General features: G+C 38.4%; 1 protein-coding gene across 1 annotated transcript in view; it reads left to right on the forward strand.

The window, feature by feature from the left end:
• The first annotated feature begins 3,503 nt into the window (after nucleotides 1–3,503).
• LOC135698486 (protein sidekick-1-like) overlaps nucleotides 3,504–14,376 on the forward strand; it is a 368,678-nt gene continuing 357,805 nt past the window's right edge. The window contains exon 1 of the mRNA XM_065218489.1: nucleotides 3,504–4,159. Within this exon, the coding sequence (XP_065074561.1) occupies nucleotides 4,066–4,159 (94 nt within the window). The 5' untranslated portion in view covers nucleotides 3,504–4,065. The remainder of the gene's footprint in view (nucleotides 4,160–14,376) is intronic.

Below are 14,376 nucleotides of genomic sequence, written 5' to 3' on the forward strand. Positions count from 1 at the left end.
ATAAAACAAATTTGGCAAAAAAACCACGCAAATACAGTAATTTTTTTAAGCAACTGGTATCTCTGAATATTAGGAAAAATAAATATATGATTGATGCAAGTTTATAGATTTAAACTTGATCTTTCGGTTAGACAGGTCCAATAGCATGTTTATAACTATTAGTTACTACAAGTGGGGTTTGATGCCCCGCGAATTGTAGTGCGATGAGCATAACCATTCGGGGTGAACCTTTGAGATGCAATAGAGAAAGAACATTGATAAAGCCTAAATTTATGCTTCCGTGGTAGAAAACATTTTTATCATTTTAACCACTACGCCGGTGGTGTAGTGGTAAGCGTGATTACCTCTCACCCCAGCAGGCCTGGGTTCAATACCAGTCGGCGCCGCCGGGATGTTCTGAGGCATAACATCTCTGATCACGCCTTCCTTCGGATGGGAAGTAAAGCCGTTGGTCCCCGGTTCATGAGTTGATGGGTCGATAGGTAGGGTCCAGGTGTGGGAGCTGCCTTCCTGGCGTCGGTAGCATTGGTGCTCAGCACGGAAAACAAGATCGACGGAAAAAACAAACCAAAGGAAAAAAAAAAGAAATCGACGGCTAAAGCCATTGTTTACAAACGCAATTACGCCCCTTTGAAATGTTGGGACTGAATTCTAAAGGGCCACCCACATTGTAAATTTTACTGTTAGACAATAGATTCTGCTGTCACTTTGCCGCAACGCGTCCAATCCGGATCTAATGTGCGTGGGCCTTAACAGAACACACATGCTGAAGAGTTAAGTTCTCTAACCTTCGTCTCGTCAGTTATCGACCCATTGCATTGGTATGTCGCAATTGGTCATTGTATTGCATTAACATTTTTCCCAAGCAATATTTCATGACAAACAAAAATATCAATTTACAAAGTCATTATCCCATGGCTGTTTCCAAGCCGTATACCCAACCGAAGAACCAAGAGTATACAGTGCTATAGCTATGAGTTTTTCCAAAGGGATAGCAAACCGCTAGCAAGTGTCTTCTCTACGCAAGTGTTTTAATTTTGAAACTAAAAAGTTGAACGTCCACCCGGAACACGTTTTTGAATTTCTTATTACAAAATGTCTCGAGTTCCTCTTCCCAAAACCTAGAATTCTCCACATACAAGATGCATGTACATATTAAATAATAATAAATTCTAATTCAAATGAAACCAATCTTACTTTAGACCAAACTCTGCGTCGGTTAATTGCCGGGACTTATTGTTTGAAACACATATTTTTTAAAACAGCAAAAGGGTTTATCTTCCATTTAATTCCACTTAATTAATTTTTGTATCCATGACAGATACGTATTTCGACTACAATGTGCAGTCTTCATCAGTGTCATTCCCACTAAAGAACTTATCAAAATCTAACCCCCTTAAGTACTCATCCCCTAGGTAAAAAAGTCAAGATCATAGGTATAAAAATGAAACTACAATGTGTTGAATCGGAACCTACCTAACTAATAAAAACCAAAGATTTAAGTAAGCTAAAGGAGAAAAATCTATACAAATCTCTAATAAGGAAACCGCTAACAACCCAATTTCATTACTTCATTATGGTGGCTACCAAGCCTTTGGGGATTTTCCTTATTAGAGATTTGTATAGATTTTTCTCCTTTAGCTTACTTAAATCTTTGGTTTTTATTAGTTAGGTAGGTTCCGATTCAACACATTGTAGTTTCATTTTTATACCTATGATCTTGACTTTTTTACCTAGGGGATGAGTACTTAAGGGGGTTAGATTTTGATAAGTTCTTTAGTGGGAATGACACTGATGAAGACTGCACATTGTAGTCGAAATACGTATCTGTCATGGATACAAAAATTAATTAAGTGGAATTAAATGGAAGATAAACCCTTTTGCTGTTTTATTTAGCATTCCGCTAACAACCCAATTTCATTACTTCAACATATTTTTTATACAATTTCCTTGAGGCCAAAGCTAACAGTCTGTATTTTCTGCTTTGCTTCATCAAAGCTTGAATTCGGATGTTATGTTGGGCGATTGTGTTCTTAATCGTGCTCGTCATCTTTGAATATGTTTCCGAACCTGGTTCCGAAGTAACTTCACGGTGTTTGAAGAACAACAACAAAACAGCAATAAAAATATGTTATTGTTACTTTGACATGCGATGAGTATAGAACGTTTATGCGTCACCCTACCACATGTGCAACGCTAGTACAATGGTATATCTGTCGATGGTATTAAGGATACTGTCATCTTTCTTTTGATCTTCCCCTGTAAACCATTGTTGGTTTCCCGCGGTAGTCAGCGTGTGCATTTGCTCTCTCGTTTCATAAAATCAATTGGTTTGATACATTATTCATTCTTAATTAGTATTACCTTCAACCTGCACATCAATCCATTCCCAATCATTTCAATGCTCGTTTTTTACTCTTTCAATTCCTTTTTCCCACACATCTCCCACCCTTATTACAGACATCCTCTCCTCACCCAGGGTGTTACATAACTCGAGCAAAACAAAAGACGAATTTCCGGGAACTCAGTCCAGGCAAACAACAACCGATGTGGGTACAAAAGCTCGCTCACCGGTGTTCCTCTTTATTCCGTTACTCGTTTCGTTCGGTTTGACAGATGTCCCCGTAACGGAATCACTCAGCAAGGCAGGCGTCCGTTGTGGGTACGTGTCATGCGCACTCACTTCCACTTCCAGCCCACTGCCAGGACGATGAGTGCTTTCGTTATGGCAACCGCGAATTCGAGCAGTTGAGAAAAAGAGCTCGTACGTTCTACTCTTTATTATGAAACGAGATCACACGGTAAGATGAGAGCTGAAATGATGGTTACGAGTTAGGCTAGAAAATCACGACCTGCTACCAGACACATCTCAGTTCCGCGTTATCCTCGTTCGTGTGTACGTTCAAATTTGCTACTGGTGCGTTGGTGAATTTGTTCTGTTTTTGCTCTCCCTTTCCTAAAACATTGACTTTAAGTTGATGGTGCTGGAGTCTTGAAAATAAAGGATCGGCTAATGGGAAGAAGGCGAGAACTATCAAAGGATTTGTGAGAAAATCGAAGAATGTCACGGGACAACTGCCAGTGAAAGGTGCCAGGAGTTGTGCATTGTCTCTGCACTGGGTTCGTTAGGGCAGTGGGTTTGTGTGTTGATAACAAGGTCAGGAGATCAAATGCGATTCCAGCGACAGAAGAATCAGAAAAACGTTCTACCGTGACGCCGTGAAGAGGAAAATCGGAAGTGTGAGAGTGAGTGCGGGTGCGAGGATTAAACAGTCGCTTTCGGCACGAGTGAATAAAGCAATTATTGCGAGCTTTTGTCCCGTGGGTGGTAAATAAAGAATAAATGATGATGATGTGTGACGTGATTTGAAGCAGAGTGTACATATTTTACCAGCTACAACCTTTGCTGAGAGATGCCAGTGTGGGGCATGTAATTGCATTTCCGTCATTTAAATTTCACCGAGGGTCTGCAGCGGAAGTTCAATCAACCCTTCCGCATGTAATTACATAGAATGGTGAATTTCACGGCAACTGAATGTACCATGTGTTAGCAGAAATTGTCCGACTGACAAAACCGGAATCTTCACCGTTTGTTGCAAAACAACAATAGGATTCGATTAGAGTGATACTGAGCTGAGCGACTGCAGTGTGGGAGCCTTCACAGGGGGAAACCATAACCGAAACATACACAATTGATATTCATTAGTGTGCTGTCGTTAAAACGACGACGACAACGACAACGTCCTAGCAAAGGGGATCGTCATTTGCGTAGGTGTGTTTTTCCGGGGAGATAATGATGGAAGCAATTCTGGAGACGACCAGGGTACCCGAATGAAAATCTAGAGAAGCTGGTTGCATCATTGCATTGTGAATGTGACACACACAGTTCCTAGGGAAAGTGGCGTAAGGCAGGGTGCATAAGATTTACTGCCAAATGCAGCAGTAGCATGGTTGTTTGTTGTGTTTCTACATAGCTAGCGAAAGCAGCAAACCAACGGTAGTGGTAGTGTTAGTAGATAAAAGGTGTTTGGGGGTTACGAAGATAGTACACAACAAGGAAGCAAAATGAGCCTTCGTGGAGCCAGCACTAATCTAGGAATCATTTACTGTGGATTAATCTTGGTTTCGTTGGGGTGTAGTACAGCATCGAGAATATTCGGTAAGTGAAAAAAAAGCTTTCCCCTAATCTGGTAAAAAGGGAACAAGGGAAAATATGGGAGGATTTTGCACTGTCAAAACGAGTTGGACCAGAACCTGTTTTTTTTTAATATTCCGACGATTCAAGAAACGACGGTTCCATTCATTGTACTTTTTTTTCGTTTACTAGTCGGTTACCGCAAACATCATTAGTTATTTCTTCTTGCATTGTTTTTACGTTAATAGTGGGATTTCGCTATGAAAGAAGCCGTGTAAATTTCGGTGCTGTGAGACCGATACATGCCTTTATGATATAAGAATCAATTGAACACTTAATTTTACATGACATGTTTGTGTTCGTTCCAAAATTTACGTCAAAGATAGATTACGTCTGGTGTAAAAATAGTTATTTCTAATGTACGAAAATCAAAATTAGATAATTCTTAAGACCTCCCAACTCCCCCTTGTAGACTACAGTAGACTTTTCTGAAACCCCTCCTCCACCCCTAAAGCCTGCGTAGACTTTCATGCCTCAGTATTATGGTACACTCTAAAAAAAACTGAAAATTACACGAGCTTGAATTGACGTATGATCTAATTTTCTTGTCATGTAATTCTATAAACGACTTAATTTTATGTGCACATAGACGCACTTCAAAAAAATAAAGGTCGACATTTAATAATAAACACACCTAGATGTGAAATAGCTTCTTATGACTGAATATCACATCAACTTCTGAAAAATATGTCATGCTTTAAAAATTAGGTGTCAAAAAACCTAAAATTACATGACCGAAAACTGAAAAGTAAATTCGTGACAGATTTTTATGTCCGAATAGATGTAAAATTACATGATGCCTAACCTCGGTGACAAAGCACCTGAAAGCAGTAAGTGAAGCTTCGATCGTCATCGGCAACGCACGCCGCAGTTTTATCGTGTTACGGTACGGTAGTGAAAAAAATGAGTGTTCGTTGCAATGTATTTTATTTCAAAAAATACTTGGAAGCGCTGTGATGGAATGCAAATGGGGAGAAAGGAACAGTTTGAAATAAGCATAATCAGGGATAATCAGGATATCTTGCAAAGCCATTGATAGGGATGCAAAGGAATTCAAAATTAATGAATGGGATGGGAATTTTTTCTGATTTTTTTTACTGACGGCGATACCCTAATAAAAACATACCATAACCGAATGGTAACCCAAATGATTAGACTATTCTACAAACGGTTTGGATGATACCCGGAACACATCTTTAAGCAAAATTACCATAACAATTTTATTAGGATATGTATGCAGAATTTGTGGATATACTTCGGATGTAGATTGAAGATGCTTCCGGATAATACACAAATATTTTGGTATTCGATTGCTATATATTGATTTGGTGAAATCATTTAATCAATATAACTATACAACAGACAACTTTTGCTGTCTTTCTGACTATAGGTATGCGATGACTGCCTTTCAAAGGAAAATTATGTCTAAAAGATGTAAAATTGCAGGATTTTGAAAAACTATCAAAATCAGTAAAAATGCGCACCAGTGACAGAAATTTACGTCACGACATGTAAAAATATGTCTTCAGTTTGTGGTTCGAGTAATTTAAGAAAAGACGTAAATTTAGGTCGATTAAGCTGCTTCTTTTGAGTACATCTAAAAAGATTTAAATTTACATGAAATTTTTCAAGTGTGTATGGTATTATGGTCACTTTAACACATTTTAGATCATTCGTGACTTAACTATCCGGGATGAGATTTAAACTCATGACCTTTATCGTGAGAGGATTGATGCTTACCAGTAATCCGAGCCCGTCTCTTCCCAGATTATATTGTATACATAATTTTAAATCAACTTTTGGAAATTATATTTTCAATATGAATAAATGAACATTTGTTTATCCAGCTTGTTTGTTGGTTTGTAACATCTAAAAAGTTTGATAAGATGGAGATATAATATGATAAAACTTGATTCGATTTTTAATTATGCTATATCGTCGTCGTATATAGCATTTAAGTATTCACAAAAGTACTGTAGACCAATAATATGACTAGTTTTTTTTTCATTAAAACACTTACTTACACGAGGTCATGCCAGACATTATCCAATTGTTTTCAACGTTAAACAATGCCAGTTAGTCAAACTGCTCCTCGATTAAGACATATTTTCGTCGACAGATGTAGGAAGTCGTCGAATATTTGATTTTTCAAAGAGCTTTGATAATCCTGAGAGAAGGCTGATAGATCTATAGTTGGAAGGAGAGGAAAAACCCTTCCCAGATTTCCGGATGGGTATGACTTTAGCTGACTTTCGGTAATCATATAATTTAGAGCTCAAAAGTTAGAGCACTAGAAATAAAGTAACGCTTATACAAAGAAATCGTTCCTTTGATCAATGCACCCAGTCTTTGTTATCTGCTATGATATAGATGCGTACTTTTTATGAAGCTAGTTTTACTATAAATGCCACACTCGCTACTGATTTTATTTCGTATTGTGAACGAACAACTAGCCTCCGCACCCTTCCATGAAGAATGATTTCCCCGCACCAGATTAAAGGCCATCCCTTCACAGAAAAAAAAATCTGAATTTTACTGCTGTTGTAAACATCCATGCCTGCAAACATGTAAACTTTCTTTTCACGTAAATTATCAGCTTGTTAGAAATGTTGCATACAATATATGGAATATTTCATGACATGTAATGTATGTAAGGTAGCCACCATCCCTTCGAAGATCTTGTCTTGTATGCAGCTCCACTTAATAGCAAGATCAATTTGAGCTACCGATCTGAATTCACAATATCGAATAACGCAATTCGCAATACTTATTAAGCTTCCTACAAGATGGTTTGTTAAGAAGGGCGAGTCAATCTCCTTGAAACTGTTGGAGTAGAATTCACACCATCACAATCGAATCGGTAGGATAAAGAAAATGATAGTGTTTATTCCCTCCTAGACTCCGGTTGTCATACCACTCCAATCGTCCAGTTCCAGGTCAAATGATACCCTGATGCTCCCTCTCAACCCAGTATTTATTTATGTATAGTAAATATATGTAATGGAGAAATGAAATATATCAGAACATTAAAATACGTAAAAATGAAAATCCATTTATAAGGATAAAAAAACTGGTATTCTGCAATGAACATAATAATTATTTTAGATACAATATGATGCAGTTCTATGTCTCCTCAGCTCCCAAAATAAGGAAGATGTAACCCTGAAATTTCCAGGTTATATTATGCAAAGAAATATTTTTAGCTCGAATGATACTTGATATTTTTGTGTTCTGTTATGTTGTGCGAGAGCTTGGGACTAAACCCATGATATTCTGCTCATTAAGCAAAATCGATCCCTCTAGGGCTATCGAGCATCTCAAAACCACAACACTCCACGGCAAAGCATGATTAAGCCCTCACTTGGTATGTAGTGAACAAAAATAACAACAAATACGCGATAATTCATATAGTTTCACCGGCTGATGGTTAATTTTAAATATACTAACGGTACTGCCTACGACGACTACGACGGCGATTACGACAGCGACTACGACGGTGCCTACGACGACGACAACAGCGAATTTATAACTTACCATTTGTCTAGGATATAACACCTCCACTCGAGCTAAATGTCTGCTATCTGTCACTGTTTGCAAAAATATCTAATAGCAATTACCTTTGTTGTAATACTTCCTTCAACGAAAACAATTTTTCTTGCATTGCCATGGTCACCTGGGAGGAGATTTGCGTCTAGTGGGGTTCCAGGTTCCGTTAACGGCCACCAGCTACCGCCCGTCCAGTCTTGGGTGTATCCAGCGAGGCATCCTTTAGCTTTCTCACAATCTCCGACACTGGCGGGAGACCAGCAGACGAGCACTTTTGTAAGCCGTAAACTCGCTGACTCACGGCAACATCGGCTACCGAATCACCATCAAAACTCGCGACGGACACATTATCAGCACTTTCCCCTTTCGATCGAAAACACTCAATTTTTTTCAAAAATAGTTGCAAACGAACCAACATCATCACCGCGTAAATAAACTGAAATTAAAATTATCACTCACGATGCCACAAATTTCAAAAAATCAAACAATGCAGGCAGCGTAAAATCTCAGGACTGATGCTTGCTAACATGATGAATCATGTTTTTTTCTCGATTCTAAAACTTCTCGGAAAGCGAGAAAATCACCAATCACACACGTACCTATAACCGTCCGGGAGGCAGAGTGCCAGCGCTAATCCGGCAAATGTAGCCGAAAACTATGAAAGCGTATCCGAATGTGTTCGAAACTGCACTGCGATATATGGAATATTTCATGACATGTCCATAAATTTACACGATCTATCATGTAAACACGTATGATATATGACGCTTCATTTATGTGCATCATAGTAACGGAAATTTCCACGATCGAAGTGTGCGGTGTTCGAAGCTGGATGTGATTTTTTCTCTCTCGTCAAATATATTGATTTTATTCCGGTTTTTCGTGTTTCGGGTAGTTTCGGTTGGGGTTTAGTACGATGTTACACAGAAGGTTTTCAAGAATTGCCAATGACGAAGAAAGGTCTGCTAAATCTGGAAAATTTTGAAACTGGCTAGAAGCCCAACCCAATGGAATCCCATGAATTGTATGTATGTATGTAAGGTAGCCACCATCCTTTCAAGACTTGTCTTGGATGCAGCTCCACTTATTAGCAAGATCAATTTGAGCTACCGATCTGAATTCACTATATCGCTGTATGAAGGGCCAAAAACGGAAGGGTGGACCCGTAAGCAGAGACACTTACGCGAAATCCACGGGAATTTAAGAATCTCCTTCCAACGATACGCTCCAACAAATCGAATAACACAATTCGCAATACTTATTAAGCTTCCTACTGGATGGTTTGTTAAGAAGGGCGCGTCAATCGCCCTGAAACTGTTGGAGTAGAATTCACATCACCACAATCGAATCGGTAGGATAAAGAAAATGATAGTGTTTATTCTCTCCTAGACTCCAGCTGTCAATCATACCATCGTCCAGTTTCAGTTTGAATGATACCCTGATGCTCCCTCCCAACCCATTATTTATTTATATAATGAAATATATGAAAATATATGCTATGGAGAAAGAATATATCAGAACATTAACATATGGCATAATGGAATACATTTATGTGGATAATATAGTTGTTACTGCAATAAAGAAGTATTTTACATATACTAAGATGCAGCTCTATACCTCCTCAGCTCACAATGGCGGGTGGATGCAACACTGAAATGTATAGGATATATAAGGCAATTAAATGTATTTTCTCGAATGATACTAACAATAATGCTAAAAATTGTGATGGATAACTAACATGACGAGAATTAACCTGCTTAATAATTATATACATAACATATTATTTAATGTTGTTATTTCCTCTGCTTCATCAGCTTCATATTAATTTCGATGACTTGCTTGGGTTACTGAAATATTAAGGTAATAGTAATAGTATATCATGTAATGTAACAAAAATTTAGTTTTGTTATTTATAATCATTGATCGTTGGTAGCATCTAGTCTAAAAAGGGGACCTGTATAATAATTATATGCATATAATGTTGTATTATTGTTGTCATCTGCTTAATTTTGATGTATATGAGTAATACAATACAATAAAATACATTAAGTGAACAATAAAATGGTGCCTTCCTTCTCTCATCCTGTAAATGCATTGTTATCAAGACCCAATGGAATCCCATGAATTTACCATAAAACAGGACAAGTCAATTGATCAAGTCAGTTGAATTCAACTGACTTGAACGCAAATTGAACGTGTAAACCATGCCATTCAACTGACTTGATCAACTCACTTGAATTGAAAAAAGTTGAACCAGGCTCAACTTTTCAAGCCAATTGAATTCAACTGAGTTGATCATTTGACTTACCTAGTCTAAACCCAACTTAAAGGAATTCAAATAGAGCAAGAAGCAGCTTTCATCATCACAAAATTGGTGAAAGGTATCGATTTTTATTAATTAAAACACTCACACAGACACTCATACAGATACACACATACACGTTTACTTTATTTTGACACATAAATATAACATAACCAATGCTATCGTAAATCTGCCATGCAACGTTTACCCTTACCCTCCCCACTAAGAAACCACCAAACTCCTGTGACTCTTATGAGAGGTCGTAGAATTCTCTACATACCGTATGCGTGATAATGTTTGCACCAAGGTTGCAAAGACTCATTTCAGCTAAAACAATGTTTTTATAAATTATGAAATAATTAGATGCCATGATCAAATTTTGAATTGGTAGGATACAAGAAGAGGTTGCAAAGAATGTGTTTGACATATTAAACCTGTTTATTTCACTTCATGAGAGTCACAATCAGCGATTTTTCACAAACTCACTCATTCACTCACTCACTCACTCAGCGATCAGCAAATCGCTGATTGTGACTCATAGAAAGCAAAATTTACAGGTTTTATGTTTCCAACGCATACTTTGTAACCTCTTCTTGTAAGTTATAAGTAAAGCATGCCATCATACCATCTTTTGGTTTTATTATTCCGAAAAACATTATTTTAGCTGAAATGAGTCTTTGCAACCTTGGTTTGCACCATTGAGCAATGCCAAAATAAAAATAAATCTCATAAATTTCGTTTTCGAGTTTTTTTTTATTTATTCAAATGGGGATGTTTCTCAGAGTTTTAAACTATGCTAATCATAGATCGAGTTTCTCGTTGCTGCAATTACGGCCTCTACACGCCCTCGGAATATACGGCAGGTTCTAATAATGTAGTCTAGATCCATTTCTCTCCAGGTACGGGTCAATGTTTGTCTGAGGCTTGATGTACTCGGGGGGCGCTTAGAACAGGCCTTGGCCTTCATGACGCGCCATATGCTGGATGGCGGCCACATATCCTACGCCCAGAACGGAAGATGTTCCTGCAACCACTTCTGAGTGCGGTTCGAGGTGTGGCACAGAGTCCCATCTTGTTGAAAAACAACATTTGGCTTCGGACCGTACTGTTCTTTGATCCCCGGAAGAACATACTTACTTAAAATCCCGATGTAGACTTCCGTGTTGACCTCCACCGGGTCCATTTTTTTTGCCATCGGAAGCCACCAATCCAAACAGCATAACGCTAGTAGGATGCTTGGTCAGATACACGTTCTTGTGCTCGTCGGCAACGTCTTTTACCGGAAGAGAATTAATATACCGGTCGGTTCTGGAATTTGATGCGGGATCGACGGTAAACATGCTCTCGTCGGTGAACAGGACTACCGGATTTTTTCGCTTAAGGAAGTTCAAGATTTTCTTGCATCGTTCGACTCGTAGCTCCCGGATGCGGTTGGTAATTATGTGAGTTTTTTTTTCCGTGCCCTCGACTTCGCCCCGCAATCTTCCTTTACGATCTTCCGTGCCGTAAAGTCACTGATCCCGTGTTGCATTGCCATTTACCTTATTGAACGCACTGGATTCACCCAAATCTTCCTTTTGATAGCAGCGATAACCCTCGGAACCCGAGCTGACCTCGGACGAGCTGTGGCCACCTTCGCGGATAGTTGTCCTTTCTTTTCTCAATCTAAAACCCCTTTGACGGTCCACCGGGACACTCTCACGGCGATTGAAATGTCTTTTTGCGACATTTGCGCGTGGGAAAAATCACGAATACGCTGCCACTTCGTCATGGTGCAACTGTCAAACTAAGTAAATCATTTTATTTTATACACAGCCTACTACGGTATGAGCTATAGGTTACGTGCATGCAAAGAAAACCAAGGGATTGTATGCACAGGTGAAACGGGAACCTTATTTGTACGATGGTGCAAACATTATCACACATACGGTATCTATTTAGTAAGTGTCCAACTAAAAATCCTTCCCATCTCCAGCTGTTGCAAGGACGTTGCCAGGACAGTTCTAGATTATTGGAGATACTGTTTCCATTTAAAAGGCTGAGATCAATCCCATATCTCGGTCAATACGGTAACGCACGGAGGTGGCAATACCCACATAAAATGGTCTAAGACATGTACTACCTACGAATTTGTGCAACTTGCTAAATTCTAATGCTAATGCTAAACATAGTACCGGAAATTCACACTACTTTTTTAGCTGTGTTATTGTAATTAGAACACCAACATCAACTTAGCAATTCCCTCTTCATGGCCACCAGCATTCACAAAAATAATAGCACAATCAGATAGAGGATTGATTGCTCTGTCATTTGATATAGTTTGTTTACAATATTGAGCTTGTATTCGTGATAAATCGGTGATTAACGTGTTTGTTTACAAAAGTAATTACGCCCAAATCTTAAATCTTTCCGGAAATGCAGTAAAATTAACTTAATGTCAGTTCATGAACTGTATTAATGATAATTTTGTTCTTTTTGGCAAGTAATATTACACCATATTTTTGACACGCTTGAAGTGCATCCACTTTGATATGATATTAAAATTATTATTTTTGCTGTGCAGCAATTTGCTTGTTCTTACGAAATTCAGCTTGCCAGATGACAGGCAATATGAGTGTTCACTCGGCTGTCGACAGAAGCAGGCCACTCTCGATGTGTGACACGTGATCAACCATTGTGTGGTCCTTCTCATTGTTCTTCATCAGCAGTGCTTTCGGTCGATGCGTCGTCGACTTTGGAAAGCAACCGTTTCGTGATGAGTGTGGAAGTGCTGACTTGAAATTTTCGCTCCACAGTGCTCAAACGGTTTCAAATCTGGTCACTATACAATACATCTTAAAACTATAGTATAAAGGTACAACACAATAAACTCTTTTTCTTCCGCTATCCAATAAGCCTCCTCCATCAGAACGGGATCCACTTCCAGTGGTTTCATTGTATGCCTGTATCGCCAACGTTGGTCAGAGCGCTTTCATTGCAGCAATGGACGCAAAACGTGGTCAGTAGACTGATGCAAAATTTCAAATTTTCGCTCCACAGTGCTTAAACGGTTCCAAATTGGGTCCTGCTTAGCCTCCCAAAATTTCAACTCATTTGGTGGGAAACTGACTTGGCACAAACTATTCGAAGTTTATATGGAAATTACTATAGGAAAACCAAACTTTTTTTAATTGTTTTCTACCCATTTTCTATATGGCTTTTTCGAAAATTTCTATAACTAATCTTACGGGAAAATTTCTAAGCTACAACTTTGCGTAATATAGTTTTTAAGCCAAATGCCAAATTAAATTGTTATTAATTGTTTAAGAGATTGATAATCTTATGGCATGATCAAGCAGCTGTTCTGTGGGCAACACTGTATTCTGCAGTGTGACATAGTAGACATGATATTGATGCTCTATTCTTCGCACCAGAAACACCTATGCTACCTGCTGAACAGTTGATTGAGCATAATCATAAGACATTAGTGGCTTGTGTCAATGTCGTGACCGGACTCGATTTCTGGACCATCCATTTCCAAGCGGCTTTATCTGGAACCTTCTTTCTTTTTTTCTAGTTTTCACTAAACAGACGACTTTTTATTTTTTTGCTTTCGTTCGTTACGAACTCACTCTTAAGACTGATTTATTGTGTACTTTTTATCAACTAGCCTACTATTGATTTCACCGATCATTTTCTTTACCTCAAACAATATATTTCGCCTACTATCGATCTCTAATGAATGTCAGCATAACAACCGATATATTTGTCCTATTCTCTACACTTACATTATGTCGAAAAGTGGTTTTGAACAAAGTTGTAGCTGAGAAAACTTGCTACGAGCTCAATTATCATTGTTTAAAGCAAAACGATATGGTGAATTGTTAGATGGATATGAACAAAACATTTGGTTTCCCATAGTAATGTCCTTATAAACTTGAAATGGTTTGTGCCAAGTCAGTTTCTTACTAAAGTAGTTCAAATTTTGGGAGGCTATGCATGACCCAATTTGGAACCGTTTAAGCACTGTGGAGCGAAAATTTGAAATTTTGCATCAGTCTACTGACCACGTTTTGCGTCCATTGCTGCAATGGAAGCGCTCTGACCCCCGTTGGCGATACTGCCATACAATGAAACCACTGGAAGTGGATCCCGTTCTGATGGAGGAGGCTTATTGGATAGCGGAAGATAAAGAGTTTATTGTGTTGTACCTTTTTACTATACTTTTAAGATGTATTGTATAGTGAACAAGAATCCTCGGATCTGTAAAGTTTATTCGATTGAGCCTTATCAAATAAATTAATAAACAACTACCTGACAAGAAAGGCGTATGTTTCGTACAATTTAAGAAATA

The sequence above is a fragment of the Ochlerotatus camptorhynchus genome, unplaced genomic scaffold (genome assembly GCF_037179485.1).
Source record: "Ochlerotatus camptorhynchus isolate MF236.1 unplaced genomic scaffold, CSIRO-AGI_Acam_v1.1 ptg000087l, whole genome shotgun sequence".
NCBI lineage: Eukaryota > Metazoa > Arthropoda > Insecta > Diptera > Culicidae > Ochlerotatus > Ochlerotatus camptorhynchus.